The 20,792-nt window shown below is 33.4% G+C and overlaps 4 protein-coding genes across 7 annotated transcripts; 3 read left to right on the top strand and 1 right to left on the bottom strand.

The window, feature by feature from the left end:
• The first annotated feature begins 901 nt into the window (after positions 1–901).
• LOC107030710 (dCTP pyrophosphatase 1-like) lies at positions 902–3,120 on the top strand. The gene is made up of 2 exons (XM_015231975.2): positions 902–1,101; positions 2,511–3,120. The coding sequence occupies exons 1-2, from the start codon at positions 961–963 to the stop codon at positions 2,826–2,828; spliced, it is 459 nt and encodes a 152-aa protein (XP_015087461.1). The 5' UTR covers positions 902–960; the 3' UTR covers positions 2,829–3,120.
• A 1,821-nt stretch (positions 3,121–4,941) lies between these two features.
• On the top strand, positions 4,942–8,784 carry LOC107031295 (transcription termination factor MTERF15, mitochondrial). Of its 4 annotated transcripts, none has more exons than XM_015232611.2 (3): positions 4,942–5,073; positions 6,196–7,745; positions 8,357–8,784. In XM_015232611.2, exon 2 carries the CDS (start codon positions 6,285–6,287, stop codon positions 7,668–7,670), a length of 1,386 nt encoding a protein of 461 aa, XP_015088097.1. In that variant the 5' UTR covers positions 4,942–5,073; positions 6,196–6,284; the 3' UTR covers positions 7,671–7,745; positions 8,357–8,784. The 4 variants fall into 4 exon arrangements, with proteins under 4 accessions (XP_015088097.1, XP_015088096.1, XP_027775460.1 ...); XM_015232610.2 differs by having other exon boundaries at positions 8,321–8,784; XM_027919659.1 differs by having other exon boundaries at positions 5,073–5,172.
• A 24-nt stretch (positions 8,785–8,808) lies between these two features.
• LOC107031297 (30S ribosomal protein S1) lies at positions 8,809–13,028 on the bottom strand. The gene is made up of 10 exons (XM_015232614.2): positions 12,612–13,028; positions 11,475–11,634; positions 11,232–11,293; positions 10,648–10,807; positions 10,415–10,535; positions 9,956–10,037; positions 9,748–9,851; positions 9,459–9,537; positions 9,318–9,368; positions 8,809–9,238 (listed from the first exon to the last, which is right to left on the bottom strand). Exons 1-10 carry the CDS (start codon positions 12,879–12,881, stop codon positions 9,155–9,157), a joined length of 1,173 nt encoding a protein of 390 aa, XP_015088100.1. The 5' UTR covers positions 12,882–13,028; the 3' UTR covers positions 8,809–9,154.
• A 1,283-nt stretch (positions 13,029–14,311) lies between these two features.
• Positions 14,312–19,762, top strand: LOC107029288 (ras-related protein RABA5c-like). The gene is made up of 2 exons (XM_015230672.2): positions 14,312–14,896; positions 19,209–19,762. The coding sequence occupies exons 1-2, from the start codon at positions 14,563–14,565 to the stop codon at positions 19,523–19,525; spliced, it is 651 nt and encodes a 216-aa protein (XP_015086158.1). The 5' UTR covers positions 14,312–14,562; the 3' UTR covers positions 19,526–19,762.
• Positions 19,763–20,792: the final 1,030 nt, after the last annotated feature.

Raw genomic sequence — 20,792 nt, 5'->3', positions numbered from 1 at the left:
AATGGATTTGAGAGATCTCCTTAATCACTCGAGCTACAAAGTTGATGTGACAGGTCACCTAGCTTGTAATGTATTTTGACTGTAAAAAAAACATCATCATATATTAAGCGTTTTGTATTCACTTAATATTCGAAGAAGATCATACCTCTAGAAATTTAAAAATTTAAAGTAAGCAATATATTCTAATACAAAAGGTAATTAGTGGCTGATTTTATGCAAAAAAAAAACTATGATTTATATGTCATATAAGTTAATTAGTGGCTATTTTTTGCGAAAATCTATGATTTATATATGATATGATTATAAGTCACACAATAATTTATATGTAATATGATTTATAAGACACACAAAAATAACTTTGACTGAAACGAATTATAATAAAATATTATATTATAAAACTAATTACAATTAAAATATCACACCATATGTTTTGATTGTATCATATCATATGTTTGATTGAGACCAATTATAATTCTAAGTACCACAAAATACTATATTTAATTTATTTTTCTTTGATTTTCAATTGAATATATCAATTGATCCAACCAATTTAACTTCACACGAAATTCTCAAAATTTTATTTCTTAATTTTTCACTTGTGATCATAATGAAGTCTTAATTAAATTCAAATCACATAACATAGCCTATTTGAGAATAACATTTTCTACAACGAATTTAAAAGCTATAAGATGTATGCTTAAGTGTGAAATAGTTTCGCCGCTCTATCACGACTCAAATAAAAACCTTAATCATAAAACCCAGGTGGTCCTACAATAACTTTCAACAGGCAGATAATGACAGGTGTCAGTTTCAGCAAACCGGCAATGACCAGTTTCTAGGTCACCAATTCCCCTTTTAAAAACCTGAAAAACCACCATTAGAAAAAGCTCAAATAAGAAGAGAAAAAACAGTCGGCGCTGTTTCAAAATTTTATGTAAATCACAACAGAAGAAGAAGAAGATGAAGGGAAAAACAGAGAATGAAGAAGAAGGAGCAAAAGGGATTGTGACTCTTGAAGAGCTGAAGAAAAAAATGGCTGATTTTGCTAAAGAAAGAGAGTGGGATCAGTTTCATACACCAAGAAATCTCCTTTTAGCTATGGTTTGTATATACCCATTACCCCTTTTGTAAAAATGAAGTCTTTTTTGGCTTTCAAGTATGTGGGGTTTGGGTTGGTACATAGTGCAACTTTGTCTTCTGTGGGTTTTTTCTGTTGTCGACATTTATGGGTTTTGTTGTGTATCATGTTTTGAGCCATGAAAATGGTGTCTTTTTCTCTGTGTTTTATGATTTTCTGCTATTCTTGGTGATTTTGCTGTTTTTTATTTTTTATTTAGGAAAAGCTGGTGTTTTAATTTTTCTGCTCAATGGGTCAGCCTTTATGCTAGTCTGATTATTTTTGTTTGTTTGTTTTGTTTTTCAAGATTGCTACTTTTGTTTATCTCTTAGTAAGTGTGTTTTTTCTGTGGAATTAGCAAGATATACACATACACTCAAACTTGGCTGCAGTTGTTGAAAAATAAGCACTTTAATATTGATAGTGAACGTTTAGATACCTCAACTCGTCTTTATTGTGTCGGTTGAACACTCTCAACTTCAAAATGACTATCTAAATACCTCTTAAATTTATGTATTAGGTGTTCATGACACACAATATCGACGAGTTCGAGCGTTTAGTTGTCACTTGAAATCAAGTTAGCTGATAGTTAGAAGTGTTTACTTTTCGGCTGAGGTTTAGTTTAGAAAGTTAGAGTCTTGAAAGATAAAAGACCAATTCTTCTCTAAATTTTCCTTAGACAAAACCATGGAACAAAGAGTTCTGTTTGTTTCATAGAAACTAGAAATGTTTGCCAGTATTGGGTCATTGTGGAGAATTTGGATTTCCAATTTTGTGGAAACCCCAATAAAAAAAAGCTTTCTTTTGTTTCCCACCAAAGAAGGCATAGTGCTAATAATCTTTCATATGATTTTATGTTCCCCATTATGTAATTTTAGCTTTGCAGTACTTACATGGAAACTAGTGCAACACTTGCACTAATACTATAAAATGGACATTATAATAAAAGGCTCATATCAATATTTTTCATTTTATAATGGGCATGTAAAGTTCATATTGAACAAATAAAATTGTACGGAGAGAGTAAATAATACTACTCCTAGTAGTGTAAAAACCACATATAGTGTCAGTTGTATAGATAAATTATTGGATAAATTACTTGGTGAAGATTAAGAAAAGTGGTATTTTGCTTATTTTGACACACTTCTAATACTTTATATATGCATTTGTGATGTCGCTCGGACTCTTCAGAAATGTCGGCAAGAGTGTGTCAGATACTCCTACGCAGGTGTGAATAATTTCGGACTCTTGCCAGATACTCCTACGCAGGTGTGACAATAATTTCGGAGAGTCCGAGCAACATAGTGTGTTTGCACAATATTGGCATAAAATGAGTTTATATGGTCAATGAAGATTCGTATAGTCGATTCTTAAACTTTATTTTGAATACCAGGTGGGTGAAGTGGGAGAATTGTCTGAAATATTTCAGTGGAAAGGTGAGGTCCCAAGAGGTCTACCAGATTGGGCAGAAAAAGAGAAGCAGCATTTAGGTGAAGAGCTATCAGATGTATTGCTTTATCTTGTCAGGCTTTCAGATATTTGTGGCATTGATCTAGGTAATGCTATACTCAGAAAACTGGAGCTTAATGCCATTAAATACCCTGTTAGTCTTTGCAAAGGTTCATCAAAAAAGCTTACTCTTTTGAGCAAAAGTACAACCACCACCACCACCTCAAGCAGTGAAAATGGTGTGATTAATGATGGTGAATGATCTTTTTTTGATTTAGTAGGGGGTCTATTTATAGTTTCTTAGACTTGCAATGACATCTAATAGTTCTTTTTGTGCTAAAAGGGGATGTGGAGACATATAGTGTTGATTTGAAGTAACATGTATCAAGTCAACTAATTTCTTCCTATTTCTAGATTGTTTGGTTTTTTGCTTTATCCATATCCCCTTTGCCTACAGGTTAATACTGTAGAAGTTTAAGACAAATGTGTTGAGATTTGTGTAGTATAAAATTTTTCGTCATTTGAATTTGTTTGTATGATTTTGACTTAACAAATAGTTGTTCTTTTAGAAGTGGATTTTAAAAAATAAAGACAAACAAATTGCAGGGAATAGTAGTTCTAAAGATTATTGTCCTCATTTGTCTATCTGAAACAATCTTTTTTGAGGCAGAGGTCGGTAATGTTTGCTTAGATATATTCTTATCATATTCTATTGTGAAAATGCACGTTATTACTTGTACTCATACTTCATATAAATTAAAGAAATGTTTATGTCATCACTGTAAACATCGAGTGTGAGTAAAGCTCTCTATTAACATGTTTTCATACTTCGAATGATTTTTCCTCTTGTGCTTTTATTTTGTTTGTTACTGTAAAGAGATGGGTGACTTGGTTGTATGTGAAACAAATTGTGTGTGGAAAACCAATTTGTCTGACTGAATGAATTGATTTGGTGAGATACTGTGCTGTTGAATAAGTTGGACTGCTTCTGTTGTTTTGTGGAAGGTTTTCATCACTTCAGAGAAAATCCAAAATTGGACTTGTGTCACTAAAAGCATATGCCAAAATTGGCATTGTGTGGGGCTAGTAATGACTCTTTGGCCCTTTTATATGTTTTGGCAACCATAGCGACATACTTAGTGTAATTTTACCAATGAAATCGATAGATTCTTGATTTACTCTTGTGCTTGGCAAGTCGAGCCAAAATAAGAGAATGTACGACTTGAAATACTGAGAAATCGAATGTAATACTGCTATAGATAACTATTATTATATGCGAATCTCAGAAAATTTGTCTAAGAAATAGTTTTATCTAGTATTTTCAACTTAAAAAGCAAAGCAACATCTTGAAAAGCCTAAAAGTAATTTTTGCCAATAAAGAAAGAAAACTAAGGATACACAAATGTAGTTCTTGTTTTTAGCCTTATTTGGAGCAAGGAAAATCACAAGCTTTCCCACAAAGTTTATACCAAAAAAAAAAATCACCAAGAATAGCAGGAAATCGTAAAGCACAATGAAAAATACCCTATTTTGTGTTTATAAAGCATATATATAATATAAACATGAAATGACAAAAAAAGCAACACATTGGACAAAGTTGCACTATGTACCAAACCCACCCTAATACTCTCCTCCGTCGGTCGGTCTAATTTATATGATATGATTAAAATTTTTAGAGTCACTTAATTTTTTAAATATCTTTTAATAATTTTTAAATAAGTGTATAAGTTCAAATTCACGATCAAATTTCAAACTTTTAATTGTGACACTTAATGTACCTCATCCTACAAAACAAACTAAAGAAAATTACTCGAATAGTGAATATACATCACTTTCGAAGGAGTAAAATAAATTTTACAAAACGTGCGTCAAACTTTTTGAAGGTATTTGATAAAAAATCCAATGCTAAAAGAGGTTTTTTGGAGAATTAAACTGACTCCTCCAATACTTTTTTTGTTGGACCATTTGCTTTTTTGAATATCAAATTTGGTTCAGGACGTGGAGTTACTAGTCTCTCAGTACGTGTGTGTTTTTATATATATATATATATATAATATATATATATATATATATATATATCGAGTAATTTATTAAAATTATATTTTAGATAATTAGATGTGCAAATTTTTGTGAATTTAATATTGATTGTGATGCGATGACTTTTTTTATCGATGTCAAGATTATTAGATATTATTTAACCTTATAAAAAAAGTAAAAAAAAAATAATCAAAAATGACCTAACTTTTCAAAAAATTATTTTATTTATATAGATATAATGGACTGTTTAAAGTTACAAATATAATTTAACAATTAAAATAAAGTAATACTTTTAATTATGAGTATTATAATAATTTAAACTTTCGAGTTAACAATCTAAATTTTTGTTTATTATTTGACAAAATGTGTTTTATGCCTTAACAAAATGCTTTCAAAGGTTGATGGTACTCTGTATGGTAAAAAGCCCTAACAGTGTAATCGCCATTCTCCTAAGATTCTTCTGATTTCAGGTAAATCTTATAAACAATCCCTAAAATCTTTGAGTTATGGTTTTAGCAATTTGTTTTAAGTCACTTGAATTAGTAAAGACTCAAACTTTGCGGCAATGGGTATTACTCTTTGCTTCTTGATTTTTCTGCCCCTTATTGATTTTTGTGGATTTAGCTTTCTTGAGGTTATGATAAGTCACTTGAATTAGTAAAGATTCAAACTTTGTGGTAATGGGTTCTGTAATTTATCTCTTGATTTTCTTTCCCCTTGTTGATTTTTGTGCATTTAGCTTTCTGAAGGTTATGCTGAGTCACTTGAATTACTAAAGAATCAAACTTGTGGCAATGGGTCTTGTAATTTGTTTCTTTATCTTCCTTAGCCTTGTTGATTTTTGTGGATTTGAATTTGTAAGGGTTCAAACTTTGTAATCCTTTAATTTCCTTCCCCTTGTATATTTTAGTGGATTTAGCTTTCTGAAGGTTATGCTGCTAGTTTATCTATAGGTTATATGATTGTAACATATTGCAGATGGAATCTGAAAATGCTCGACCGAAAGCTAGTGTAATCTGAACTAATTTGGTTATTCTGTGGTCGTATTGTCGTGTTTTACTGGAAGTATCGTTTGTGTGTTGTACTCATCTAATGTTGTGTTGTGTTGTGCTTATCTGATGTTAGCTAGTAGTAATCTGATAAGAGGATCTTTTCGGGTTACGACATGCTCATTTGTTGATTTAGCCCATTTAACTGACATAGTTTCAGCTCAACCCCATAATTTGACACCCCTTAATGTAAGTTTTAGTCGAGTTATGTTAATGCGAGAGAAAAGGAAAAGGAAAAGAAGAAACCTTTTCACTTATTTGCTACTAATATAAGAGTTAGTAAGCCTTTCAAGATAACAGTATTGAATATTTCAACTTATTCAATTCTTACATGTGAGTTGAGTGGAATATTTTCTATTCCTAGTTGCGGGTGGTGTTAAGAGACTAAACTGCAGAACTGGGTGGAAGGATACAATTTAAACATGTTCCCGGGTAGCTAAATGTGCAGTTTATATTTTCACACACAGACAGACTGTTTATTGTTTCTTTACGAAGTTTACTAGCACCATAGTTATACTTACGTGTTTTAATCAATTTTTTCAGATTTTGAGGGTTGTTCATTAGGCCATCAATGCGTTTGAATGCGGATAGGTGATCAGATACCTTTTAAAACTTACTAACCAGCTGAAACCATGACCAGTAGGAGTATCAAAATCTTTTTTATGTCATTTTCTAATCCCTCTACTCTAATTCCAAATCCAAGTCTCCGCTGTTTTTGCACTAACACAACAACTGTAAAAAGAAAATCTCAAGTTCAATATCCTCTACAATTCCAAGAAAAATCTCCCCAAAGAAATCTCATTGCAGTGTCATCTCTTCTAAAAAAATATGGTTTTCCAGCTCTAGAACTTACTAATTTTCTCGAGAAGAATCGTCGTTTACTAAATCTAGACCCCGCCAAAATTGAAAATTCTCTTAAGATTCTATTATCCTTGAAACCATCTCAAGAATTCCTTGTATCCATGATAAGTAGTTGTCCCAGGGTTCTAGAATATGATGCTATAAAGAAATGGGAAGGAGGCATGCGAGGATTCGAAGAAGGGTCCAATTTATCCTCCTTGGCTATTCGGAATATTCTGGAGGTCTCAATGAAGTTTGAACTAGATTATGATTGTGTTTTGGGGTCTTTGAAATGTCTGAAGGATTTAGGGGTTAGTGATATTACTCTAAATAAGGTTTTGGAGACGCATCCCATGGTAATTACGATGTCTGCAGACAAGGTTCGTGACTGTTTTGAATTCGTCGTTGATGCCTTTGGGATTGATAATGTTGAATTCGATCGCATTCTCCGTGTCTATCCGGCTGTTTTGGTCTATGGATTTCAAAATAAGTTTAAACGATTGCTTGATGAATTTAGAGCTCTGGGTTTTAACATGGAGGTGGTTAAGAAACAGCTTCTGAGAGATCCTAGAATTCTTGCATTTGAATTTGGGGAGTTATCCCGGTGTTTGGAGCTACTTAAGAGTTTGAAATGTAGGGAAGCTATTAAGAAGGATATTTTTCATGATGGGGCTTTTAAGGCTGGGTATGAGGTGAAATTAAGGGTTGATTGCTTGCGCAATCACGGGATAACCTTAAGGGATGCTTATTCTGTGTTATGGAAAGAGCCGAGAGTGATACTTTATAGCTTAGATGATGTTGAGAAGAAGATTGAGTTTTTGTTGCACGTGATGAAATTTGATATTCAGTGTGTTGTTGAAGTTCCTGAGTACCTTGGGGTGAATTTCGATAAACATATTCTACCAAGATTCAAGGTAATTGACCATTTAAGATCAATAGGAGGACTTGGTGATGAAGTGGGGTTGAGAGAGTTGATTAAACCTAGTAGAATGAAATTTTATAATCTATATGTAAAGCCTTATCCAGAGTGTGAATCAATGTATGGAAGATTTTCAAGAGACACTGAAGCGAGAAGTCAACATCCAGTGGGGATGTGGAAGCTTTTCATACCACAAAATAACCCAAAGTCCAGAGTAGATATTATGAACATCAAGTCGTATATGGATTCGCTGGCTTGAAATATGGATTCTTCCTCTAATTTCTACCCGAACTTGCATCTACATTGCATTCTCTTGGAAGATCCTATTTCCGAGGTACATTTCTCATCCTTATTCATATGCTTTTCAGTTTTCACTTGTTATAAAATTTCATGTTGCAGCAGCATGCAATCTTTCTACAATCCCTTTACTTATATATTTTTTTTTTGGAATTTCTTGTATGCTGGCTATGTGACACATTTGGAATTTCTTAGATGGTGGGGCATCATCTCAATATGTATATTACAGACAGCAGTGGTAGCTCTTATAGGGAATAATAATAATATAGCAGTTTTGCCATCATTGGTTTGCAGCTTTAATGGTCTTCTGCATCTCCATATTTGTGGCCTCGTTTGCACTTTGTATCAGTAGTAGTAGTTATAAAACAATAGATAACAAAACAATAAAAGGGATAGCCCAGTGCACAAATCATCCTGCATTAGCAGGGTCCGAGAAAGGGTTGCATCCCAAGGGTATGATGTAGATGGTCTACCTAATGTACACGTGGTTGTTTTAAAACAATAGATTGTTATGTAGAGAAAAGGAAGATTTCCAGATTGTTGATATATGATCTTATACAAGTGTGCCTCTTGAAAATCTGAAATCTCAATGTGTTCTTTTGGGTTATTCAGGATTTTGCTGAGAACTAAGTTTCTTCATCTTGTCAGACTTTCTGATATTTGTGGAAGTGATCTTGGTGAAGCTGCACGTGAGTTAGCTAGCTGCAGGAGGTAGCTGTCTCCCTCCTTTCCAGTATTGCACCTGAACTTGAAGCTATGGTCAGATCCAATCGGCCTATTCGACCAAACCCCAGAACTTAGAATGGCTGGCCTTCACCAGTAATCGGTCAAGACAGTGCTCTTTTACAGTCTCTCATGGTGTTGTAAGAGTGTAAATCACTCTCTATGCCATGTCAGCACATACGGTGTGATAAATCCATTCCCGGCTAGTTCAAAGGGGTAATTGGACGCGTAGAAAATGTAAAGAGTAAAACATAGTGAACAATTTGTTTATGTTTTCTTGTATGCTGTATGAACTAAGCAGCTCATGTACAGTATTCATGTTTGATAGTAATAAAAAGTACAGTTAGACAAAATCATTATCTGTACCATCTGCATAATAAGAGGACCTCAACCTTGAACAAATTTAACAAGAAAGCAGTTGCAAATTCTGGAAACAAAGAAAAATCGCGAAAAAAATAACTGATCAAGTGTAACATGGGTAGCAATGTACCAAGAAGTTGCATGAGTTCATGTTATCATGTCTATTAAGATGATTTGCTGGGTGCAGTCGTATGTCTTTTAGCTTCTGGGAACTATATCTGAAGAAATGTGTTTCTAAACATGTTTGTTTATACATTTTTTGAAGTAGTTTTAGCTTTCTGTACAAAGCCTGCACAATTTGGAATAACGATCCATCTGAACTTCTCCGTAAACTTTAGATTGGGGTTGTACGTGCATTTTGACTCATGGTACACGTTCTAGGACTCGTTGCAGAGCCCTTTTTATTCCTTCTTGATCAAGTGATGTTGTCAGTTGTATTTCTTGCACCTGATCATTAACAATCTTTTTAGATTCACTAGTGTGGGACGTTGTAGAAAAGGAAACGTATGAGGTAAAAGATGATAACCTGTCTTCCAGCCCGAGCAAGTAGAGTAAACTGATCCCCAGTAGCTGGTGCCTATTAGATGACATAACAGAAAAGGTTGGAAATCTATTGTGCATGAATACTGTGAATTATATCATATATGGTTTATGTTTGACAACTTACATTCGACAACCAAAGCTGTAAGTCCTGTGAAACAACTCGTTTCTCAAATCCTTGTCGACTGATTAGAATATCGTATATGCTATTGAACAAAAGAACAGAACTTGTTAGGTATGCTTCAATAATCATGTGAATTAACCAAAAAAATTCCATGTATAATCGTTCATCATGCTTCATTTGTGTAGATAATGGAACATACAATTGTCCCGTAAACATAATAGTATATGAAAAACTGAAATTATCTGGTCTAGTGAAATCTTCCGTTATGTCAAAAATTAAACTTCAATCATACCCGTCTTCTTGCATTAATTCCTCAATTATTGTTTCAAGCCCGGGAAGAGGCTCAATAACCGAGCTGCCATTCGAATCCAAGGAATTCGTATGGACGGATGCATCCTGCAAAAGTATGGCATTTGTCAGTACCAGTATTATGCATCTTTAGCAAAATTTAGGTTTCATGAAGGAGGCAAACATGAAATTGGACCATTTGCATGGCTCACCTTATGAATTACTTTATCCAGAGTTTCCAGCAGAGGATCTTCCTCCAATTGTTTAATTGACAAGGTAATCCTAGATTTTTCCCTGTAATGTGTTCTCACTTATTATGGGAAGTGACCGGTGAAAATATAAATATAAATAAGCAAAACAATCACTGCCTTATTGTTCATTACATTGCAGATGGAGTAGTTCTTTGTTTTGAAGAAAAAAATATTGAATTCTCTTCAAATATATTGTGGTTCGATTCACCATAGTAAAAGAAAAAGTTATTTCGACGAATCACAAAGGTAGAGAGTGAGTATCGCAGATCATTTTATGGCTAAGAAGTTCCCCATATACATGATAAAAAAAATGGCCATCCATCTTTCTAAGCCAACAGGTGATCTGTTTGAACTATAAAGAAGAATCTGCTAATGGTATTAGAGGACACGTCCATATAAGCACGATTATGAGAAAATTACCTGTCAATATTTATGATTTTAACCCTCACATCGTCTCCTTCTGTGAGGATGTCTCTGACATCATGAACTAAATCCCAAGACACTTCTGAGACATGGACAAGCCCAGTGAGGTGATAAGATCCTGCATCACATGGTAAAATAGAAATTAGTTGACACGGAGATTGAAATGAGTAACCCGAGTAGTCAGGCTTAAAATATGACCCAACAGGCAAGTCTGTCTCTTAAGAAAGTACCATCTGGGAAGCGTAGATGAACAAAAGCACCATAATCCTCAACTGAACCGACCTTTGCTTGATAAGTATCACCTACATTTATTTTATTAGAAAACTTCAACCAGCTAGCTTCCTTCTCAGAGAATATCAATCTTCGTCTGTCCTCATCAGCTTGGATTACCTGACAGTAGTCTCGAAGGTTAACTGATGTTGGAATCATAAAGGAAAGTAGAGGAAGAACACAATTAACTTCAGTAACACTAAACATTTCTTATAGTTCTAAGATCTATTGGGGAGAAAAATTGGTAATTGAAATCGAAGTTGGTTAGTGGGCAAAAAAATTTTTGCATTAAGTTTCAGTGTAAAGACGGGATACGTTTTCTTTTAAATGATGAGAGAACCTGTGATTGCTCTGCAAGTTAGAAGTCGCTATATCATATGAGATCTACAAAAATGTAGTTTTACTTGCTTGAAACTTTACAACATTTTGCAACCCATAAGCACTAGATATTATAATGTGGCATCTAATTCTACAATAATAGGGGAATGTTCGTACTTTAGATGAGAAAAAGTTCAAGAATAGAAGAAGTGATGAGGATCAGTACCTTCACAGAGAGGACAGAACCGGTCAAGTCCCTCGCAATCTCTTGAATAGTCTTTTGTGGTTCTACAAAAAGTAAGGGTAACAAGAAAGACAGTCAAACCCTCAGTAAGTATGCATATATTACCATAACTTCTATGCAGAAACATGCGATACATTAATCAACCTATGAAGCTTAGAAATATCAAGGATCAGCACAAAATGGTGATTCGAAACGAAAAATAAGCTGTAAAGGTGAACTTAGTACCTTTACAAGAGTGATAAGGGCTCATCTGTGGGAAGGGCAGAAAACCCACGAGAGAATAAAATCGAATCAGCAAACCACCACCATTGAAGCCTTCAACCTTGCCCTCAAATATCAGTCCCCTCTCACTGTATGTCCTTGCTGCTTTCCAATCAGCAGACTTCTAATACTTTGTAGTAAAGGAGTACTATATTACATACGCTTCAAACCACAATAATCTAAAGGGAAGTGTAGAACAAGGTAATGCATATATTATAGTACTGAATCAAGTCAGTCAGCAATATGAAAAGAAATACAGATAGTAAAATCTTTTGAATATATTCATCACCAATGCGAAGGCCAATCACCTTGCAGCTCAAAACTCCAAAGATACATGACATATATCAGAATCTCATTTGATCTAGCTGAATTTTGTTTTCCAGAGACATTTGCACAAGTAATATGGAACTGTAGCCATAATCAGGCCCTAAACAATACTACTTGGATATATCTACTGCATAACCAACAAAACTTTGTCTGAACCATGATTATTTTTAAAAAGTCCTTAGATTCAACATGCTGGGACTTTTAACTAGTTCACTCCAAGACCTCTCAATTCTAACTCGGCTAATTCAACCGCAGTCCAAGTCAATCTGTTTTATCCATTCAGCTATGTCTACCACTCTTCTGCATTCTCTTGATTCATTTGATGTATTTATTAACAAAGTAAACCATGCTTAACCACCCACTCAGATGATGAAAGGATGTTCGTCATGAGAGCATCATAATGGAGAAAACAATTGCATTTATCAATGACTGTCCTTTTTAAAAATTTAACACCCATGCCACAAGCAATATGGGAAGTCTACAAAGGCTTAAGCTAGTGTTTGACCATAGATTTTGAGAGTAGCTTTCAAAAAATATATATATTCAAATATCTGTTTGGCCACGAAATTTGATCACTTCAAAAATCTGATCTTCAAATATTTTCAAGATTCTTGGGACTTTCCATCACAAAACTTCAAATTTCAAACTTTTTTCAAGTGAAATGCATGTTAAAACACAACTTCAAATTCCAAAAATCCCAACTTCAAAAATTCAAATTTTCAAGTTTCAACTTTGCAAAATGTTCACAATGCAAATACGAATAAAGGGTCTCACCCGAGCTGGTTTGATCTCATCAGGTGACAAAGATAACTGATCATCAACTCCATCAATCTTAGCATTACCAGTAGTAGAAACTGAAACTCTAGGGCTTAACAAAGAACCCCTTTTCACCAAACAACCACTCCTAGAAAAATTCATATGCAATGGGCTTGAATTCACTGAAAAACAATAAAACTGATGAGTAGAAGCAGCTATATCACTTGTAAACAACTGTGAAAGATACCCAATGCCTCCTGAAACTATGCCCATTGCTGCAACAGACATTATCAGTACTAATCTAATAATCAAGATTTGGACAGAGATTGAAAAAAGATTGAATTTTGAGAGATGGGGTGGAGTTAGTTTTGCAAATTGGAAGCTTTTTTCATGGTTTTTGGAAATATGGGTTGTGTGGATTTGGGTATAGCCTGACGTGTGAAGAAGAAGAACACATTTGTTCTGAGATGTTTTGGTTCATCCATGTGTCATCCCGTGGGTCCCATCATCTGTCTTTTGGATAATTTAGTGTCGATCACTTGTTGAAAAATGTCTAACTCTGCTCAATTAATTCATATTAATCTAATATTATGTTGAAGACGAAGCTTTAATGTAGACATTAAATATTGAGAAAATGGTAAAAATTTATTTATAAATAAGGTTCGAAGAGGATAATATATGAAATTCGCTCATACTTTTATGGATCAAAAAATTATTTTTGATTAATATTTGATTTGATATATAAAAGAAAAAGTCAAAGTATGATATTATAAAAACATGACAAATGCCAAATAACAAGATACAAAGTACGTAAGTGAAACAATATGTAATAATATACATATAAAACAAGAATAACGTGATTACTAAATAATACTATTAATTAAGAGAAATTTAGATAAAACTCATGAGAAAAGGGTACAATTATCTACTAACAGTTTAGTTTAATTTCCGACCTTATTTTTTTTATAATTTTTTTTTATACTCAATAAGCTTAAATTGCGTGAATAATTGCATTTCCCCCCTACCTTTACTACATTCATAAGGTAGTTCTTTAGAATTAGAGAGTAAGGCACAAGTGCAATCTAGTCAAATTATATTTCAAAATAAATAAATAATCATTTAAAACTTTCACGTTTAGAATATAAAAGTGAAAAAAATAAAGATATTAGATGATTGTGGGTGGTACACAAAGAAAATTGGAATTGGAAATTAAAATATATTAGGCAATAGAATTAATTTCAATGAAAAATAAGATGCAGAAAGAAAAATTGTAATGAGGTTGACTATGGAGAAATGGAAGTAGAGTGAAGAAGCATTGGATCCAAAATGTTGACTACATAGCGCATCATATAATTACAGCTTATCAAAAATATAACCTTAGATAGAAGGTTATGATTGTATGAAATAAAATATTGTCTTGATTATCACTCTTTACTATCAATTATAGTATTGATACCTATAGTTTCTTGTTCTTCGATTTTTACTATTATATCTCATGAACATCGACTATTACACTATTTTATGATAGTTATTTTTTTCCCTCCTAAATTTATTTATCATGCTTTCTTTAACTTAATTTTTTCTAGCCTCCCAACATCCTCATGCTCATGTACAAATAAAATTACTCACACTCTACACTCTTCGAATCAGAGTTATCGAAACCATCAAAGGAATGAATATAATCAAAGGAAGAATAATAATTTTGTCGGTGAAATCAAAACCCATTTTCTTATGTAAAAGGAAAACATAGAAAAGAGGAAAAAGTGGCGCATTTCCTGGCACAATGCCATAAAATTTATTACTACTATTATTATTGCAACAACACATGCCGTAGCTCAAGGTCCACTCATTATCAATTCTCTTCTTCTTTTTTTTTTTTCAATTTTCTCCAACAACCCATCTTCCATTTTCTCCCAACATCCCAAAAAAAGAAGAAAAAGAATCTACTAAAAACAAGTTTTGACTTGAAATGGATTCATCAGATGATGATGTTGAAGAGTACCTTTTCAAGATTGTAATAATAGGGGATTCAGCAGTTGGGAAATCAAATTTGTTGTCAAGATATGCAAGGGATGAGTTTAATTTGCATTCTAAAGCTACTATTGGAGTTGAATTTCAGACCCAAGTTCTTGAAATTAATGGGAAAGAAGTTAAAGCTCAGATTTGGGATACTGCTGGACAAGAAAGGTTTAGAGCTGTTACTTCTGCTTATTATCGTGGTGCTTTTGGTGCACTCCTTGTGTATGATATAAGTCGGAGGAGTACTTTTGAAAGTGTTACTAGATGGCTTGATGAGCTCAATAGTAAGTTTTTTCTCATACACCCCACCCCCTTTTTAGTTTTTATAACAAAGATTGAAACTTTTGCTAGTTTTTTTAGATGTACTATTCATTGACTGCTTATCAAAACACAAATATCACTATGGTTTAAGTAGTAAAAGGGGACAACTGATAGTTGATGTGTGTTTAGTTCATGTTGGAAACTCGAACATATAAACTATTTGATTGTTCAGTTATGAAAAAAAAAAGGATGTTTTATGTGTGTTTTTGACCGTGGTGTATGAGTTAGTTTGCTTGTGGTTCTAGATTAATGTGACGAGATGTTTGCTACCTCCCACCAACATAGTGTAGCTATAGCGTAACTTTGTCATCCGAGGCATGAGAAGAAATCACCTATTATATCTCAATTTAGTTCATTGAGCACTTCCAGACCTCACGTGTGGGATTACATTGGATATGGTGTATGTTGTGTGTATTAGTTCATTGAGAAATACGTCATATCCTTGGGTGCTAGGAAAGATATTAACTTTTTTTTAATAATGGTGATGTGCACGTTAGCTTGTTGTGTACCTTGATTAACTCTTTATAGGTATCTACTATCTCCCAACAACATTTCGTAGTTATATGATAAATATTATGTCGACAGAGACATGAGAACAAATCAAAGGAAATTTTTTTTATAACTGTGATGTTCACACTAGCTTGTTATGCACCTCCATTAACTCTGCTAGGTATCACTGTGGTGTACCATGCTTGCTGGTTAAGCACCTCAATTGACTCTTCTAGGTACTCGCTTGGACAAATGAAAAGAAATCGCGTAGAAAGGTCACATTTAATTATATAATTTGATAATATGCCATGATGTCTTTCAAAATATCATATTGTTAGCAAGGTCTTAGATGAGGGCAAGAATTCTTGCTCACCTAATTTATGAACTCCATGAGAAATCATTTCCACAATTGTTGTGGATCCATAAGTTCTCGTGAAACTGGCGTTTTACTAGTACGTCTTACTTGTTCATTATTTTTGTATTAAATGGAACATGTTCTTCATGCTAACTATACATTCTGTAGCATTGCTAGTTCAATGTACTAGATCTGCATCTTCATCTGCACATGCGATGTGTCAAAGTTCTTTGAACTTTATGGAAGAAGTAAAACTGAGATGATATCAAGAATTCACCAAACTTTAGATTGCAAGATCTTTTTTTTTTCTTTTCAAAATGTGTTGAAAAACGCACAAGTTACAAAAAGATAGGAATAATCCTTATATTTCACATTGGTTCATCTGAACTGCTATCATTAAGGGTTGAAATTGTTTCAGCAGTGTTGCATATTTGTCAATTCCCAACATGGATATATAGATTACATGTCAAATTAATTGTATCTCAACTCTGGGAGGAGAACATTAGTAACGTACCAAAGTATAGTTGTAAAATAGAAGAAGACAATAGGGCATGCAGTTTGATAACAACAGTCAGGTAATGGAAGATACAAATGTGTATGTACCATTCCCCAATTCTCTAAGTCAAACATGAATATGCCGCTAACTAAGATTGTCTTTGATTTTTTTATATGGAAATAAGTTAATTTATAAGGTTAACCTTACCAGTTTCAAAAAAGAAGAAGTTAATTTATAAGGTTTGTTAAGTAAATTGTAAAGATTGTCAAGGCCATATAAACAAACCATCAGGCCATTCCCCAACCAATGTCGGACTTTATCCACTCTAACACCCCCTTCACGCCCAAACCCAACTGCATTGTAGACCAGGAGCCCAAATGGGGATTGACCTGACTCGGATACCGTGCAATTCATATGGTATGAAGAATAACTTGTATATTACTTAAAGTGTATAATGATATAAATACATGAATAGAATAAGATTATGGTAACTAAATATTCAAATTCCTGAAGATCAGCTATATTATCTAAATACATTACTATTATTCAGATTCTGCTGCATAAATTAAAAAATCTTATATTATCTATGTACATTATTATTCAGATTCTGTAACATAAATAAATAAATCTTATATTATCTATTTACATTATTATTCAGATTCTGTAACTTATAGAAAAATAATCTTACTTTAATATGTATATCTAATCTAATAAATACTGAAGTTGAAATCTAAGTCATTTTCAGGACTTAAAATAATTTACTATATTTTCATGTAATTAAGTGGACCACATAAATTCCCCTTGAGAGGCAGCTATATAAACCATTCTCCTTCTTCTGTTTTTGCTTACTGATTCTTCTATATACACAAAAATACAAAAAGAGATCCTTCCGTTGCACCTAATATGGAAGAAAGGCAGTGGTCCTTTCGAGATGAGGTGCGTTATTGGGGTTTGAGGAAGACGTTATGGTAGAAGTACACGGCTGAGATCAGAGATCCCAGCCAGAGGTGTATCCACTGGCTTGGGACTTTCGATACGCCAGAGAAAGCTGCTAGGGCTTACGATGCGGAGGTGAGGCTGTTCTGGCTACAAGGTCATCAACTAATTTCCTGAGGATAACCTCCAAAACACCAACGAGTTTCTCAAGATGCTTAATCTTAAGAATGTCAGTGATAATAATAGTTATTCCAATCATATCCTCTCAAATCTGAGAATCTTTGGTGTTATGGTGGTTATCCTCAAAAAAAATTAGGGACGGCCTTCTAGCCTCGAAACAACCTTGCCGCCGCATCATAAGCTCTTGCTGCTTTCTCTAATGTAATAAGATTCCAATGTTCCAAGCTAGTGCTTCTTCTCTGACTAGATCTCTGATATCAGCCTTGGACTTTTCCCATGACATCTTCCTCACACCCCTATATCGGCAATATCGCACCTCATCTGAGAGAACCACTGTCTTTCTTCTGCTTCATTTGGAAAACGGGAGGAATATTATTATTATTTTTGTAGAGAGAAGAACCAGTGGGCAAAAACAGAAAGATGTCATGGAAAATAAGAGACTTAGAAATGTAACAGATGGTGAAAATACATAATATTTTTGTTAAGAGATTAGGATAAATGAATTTGTTTCTAATTTTGATCATTGATATTGACATCTACATTCAAATCTCTCTATAATAGTCATCCTCTTATAGAAAAGTTTGACTTCAATTGAGAATGTGGTATTCAATTGTACCTTAGGACTTAGGTTGGAAATGAGACGGGTGAAAATGCAAATGTGTGTCTATTCTACTTATTTTGAATTTTCTTAGTATTGGGTGTTCATGTGAAAGATTGCTTTTTGTTCTGTAATTAGTCAATGTTCAATTGGTAAATACCTAGAATTTCTTGAGGATCTTCATCTCCGAGCAACTAGGATCTAGTTTTCAAGAGTATTGTGTCTTGTTAGATGAGGCTAGCATTGTTGCTCATCTAATTTAAGAACTCCGCTGCAAATATTCTGTCACAACTATCGTCGATCCATTAGTTCTAATATGAGCATAATATTTGGTGCTTTAGTAGTGTATGTTTTATTTGCCTCTTACTCTCCAATTTTGTTCCTAAATATTCCCTTTTTTTTTTTGGGAATTTTGGGGTAAATATAGCATGTTCTTTGTTCGCCTACGGAAAATGTCTAATTGCTTGCATATGTTAAAGAATGACAAAAGTCCCACATCGGTGGTTAATGAGATGGGTGGACTCCTAATAAGGCTTGGGCAATCCTCCTCCCTTTGAGCTAGCTTTTGGGGTGTGAGTTAGGCCTAAGACCCAATTTCACAGCATATGCATTGAACATTTGAACTGATGGTTCAAGCATTGCTAGTTAATTGTCTTGGATCTGCATCTTCACTCGAACATGTGGCGGAATTCCTTGAATCTTTTGGTAGAATAAGTAGTAAAAGGGATATAGGATATCAGTATTGAGCCCGAATGCACGTAGCTAAAGATGGACAGTCTTTCTCAAATGTGTTGAAACGTGTACTTCAGACTGTCCAAATTAGCCATTTCTTTGATTCTATTGCTGTTGTCTAAGTAAAAAGAAAATATTAGGCAGATTGAATTTCATTATGAATTTAATATAATCCATAAAAAAACATTTAGAAAGACAAGTTAATTTGCTATCGGTTCGGGCAGACGTACTCAGCTGGTTCAAATAGAAACTATGATTGTCTATATGCTATCTCCTCTACTTTTGATTCGTAATTTGATGCACAATTGAAGACGTCACGAACTGTATATATAAGGGAATGTAGTCATTACTAACTGACAAGTGAATTTTCCATTCTCTACTTCTGTTGAAACTTTCTGTCTCGTGACTTTCGTTTACTATTTCACATAATAATGTATGTGTCTGAGGCAGCAGAATTTCTAAACTTTTGAAATCTGATGAACCATGCAGCCCATTGTGATACAACAGTCGCGAAGATGCTGGTAGGAAACAAATGTGATTTGGACAACATTAGAGACGTTAGTATTGAAGAAGGCGCGAAGCTTGCAGAAGCAGAAGGATTGTTCTTCATGGAGACATCCGCGTTGGATTCTACAAACGTTAATAAGGCTTTCGAAATTGTTATCCGTGAAATCTATAGCAATGTCAGTCGAAAGGTCTTGAATTCGGATTCCTACAAGGCAGAGTTATCTATTAACAGGGTAAACCTTGTAAAAGACGACGGAGAAGGATCGAAACGATCTTGGAGCAGTTGTTGCTCAAGATGAACCATGTCTTAACTGGTTATACATTTTGTTATTGTTAGCTCAAGATTAAGAGATTTTTCAGTATTTATTCAATTCACTAACACAGTGAATTGTATAAATCTCTCTTAACTCTGTTTGAGCATATGTATTCTCACTTTTAAGTTTTATTACTCTTAAACGATAAATTTTTTGATTCGATGTAAACATCATGTTCGAGGAACTATTTTTTATGGAGACATATTTATTGTTAGCAGACTACATGTATCTCAAGTATTTTATTTGAAAGTTGTTTACATGTCTGAATTGTGCACTTCAAGTTCACTTTATCAACCAATATTTGACTTCTTTAACCTCCACATGAAATTGTACTTTTTCATTTATTTGATTTTTATTTTTTGTCATATAACAATCAAATTTATATTTAGTGGAGCATATGTTTTTTACTAACAAAAGACCAAAGAGAAAAAAAAAATTAATCATTAAGCTATTGGGTCCTTTACCTACACGTAATTATGAGTTCCATTAAATCATTAAGCAAATTGGGTCCCTTTTATAATTTGTTGTATGTAAACGGGTGTTGTTCAACTGAGTTTATGACTGAGATAAGGTCATCGCATTCGTTTAAATTTGATCAGGTTAATGATTTATTTTTCGATTAATTGATCATAAATTCATAAAAAGTTATATCAAAGTAAACAATATATTGAGAGTCAAATTTAAACCGTTACAACTAACATAATTTGTAATTACTTGCTTTAATCTAAAATATTTTCCCGTGACTAGTATATCTATAGTTAGGAAAAATACGTTAATATTCACAAGTGATCACTAGTTCCACTTTAATTTGGAATGATTTCAATAATTAAGTAAATTAATTTCACTTATTAACCTTGTGATATCTTGTAGTATATGTTTATGTTGCTAACTAATAATGGGTCCACAAATATTTTCTCGTGACCAAATCTTTCAGCATTATTTTCGCGTAAAGTTTCTTTTTAGAATATGACAACCTATCGTTAATTTATCAATAAATAAAATTATTCTTTCTGTTATTTGGCTATGAAATATTTTCTTCGTTTCGAAAATTTATCCAAAAATTACACTTCTTCAAAGTCTAAGTTAAGCTATATGTTCGGTTGAATTTAATACGTAACTTCAGTTTAAATTTTTGTATTTAGAGAATTAGAATTTCGAATTTATAAAATTTTAATTTTTGACTCCGCCTCTGAATATTGTTTGCCTATTACTATTACTAATGCTTCTGAAATCATTGCTTGTTATGCATGCA

Source organism: Solanum pennellii, chromosome 9, assembly GCF_001406875.1.
Source record: "Solanum pennellii chromosome 9, SPENNV200".
Classification (NCBI taxonomy): Eukaryota; Viridiplantae; Streptophyta; class Magnoliopsida; order Solanales; family Solanaceae; genus Solanum; species Solanum pennellii.
The sequence above is the reverse complement of the archived record's forward strand: the minus strand, read 5'-3'. Positions and strand labels throughout refer to the sequence as shown.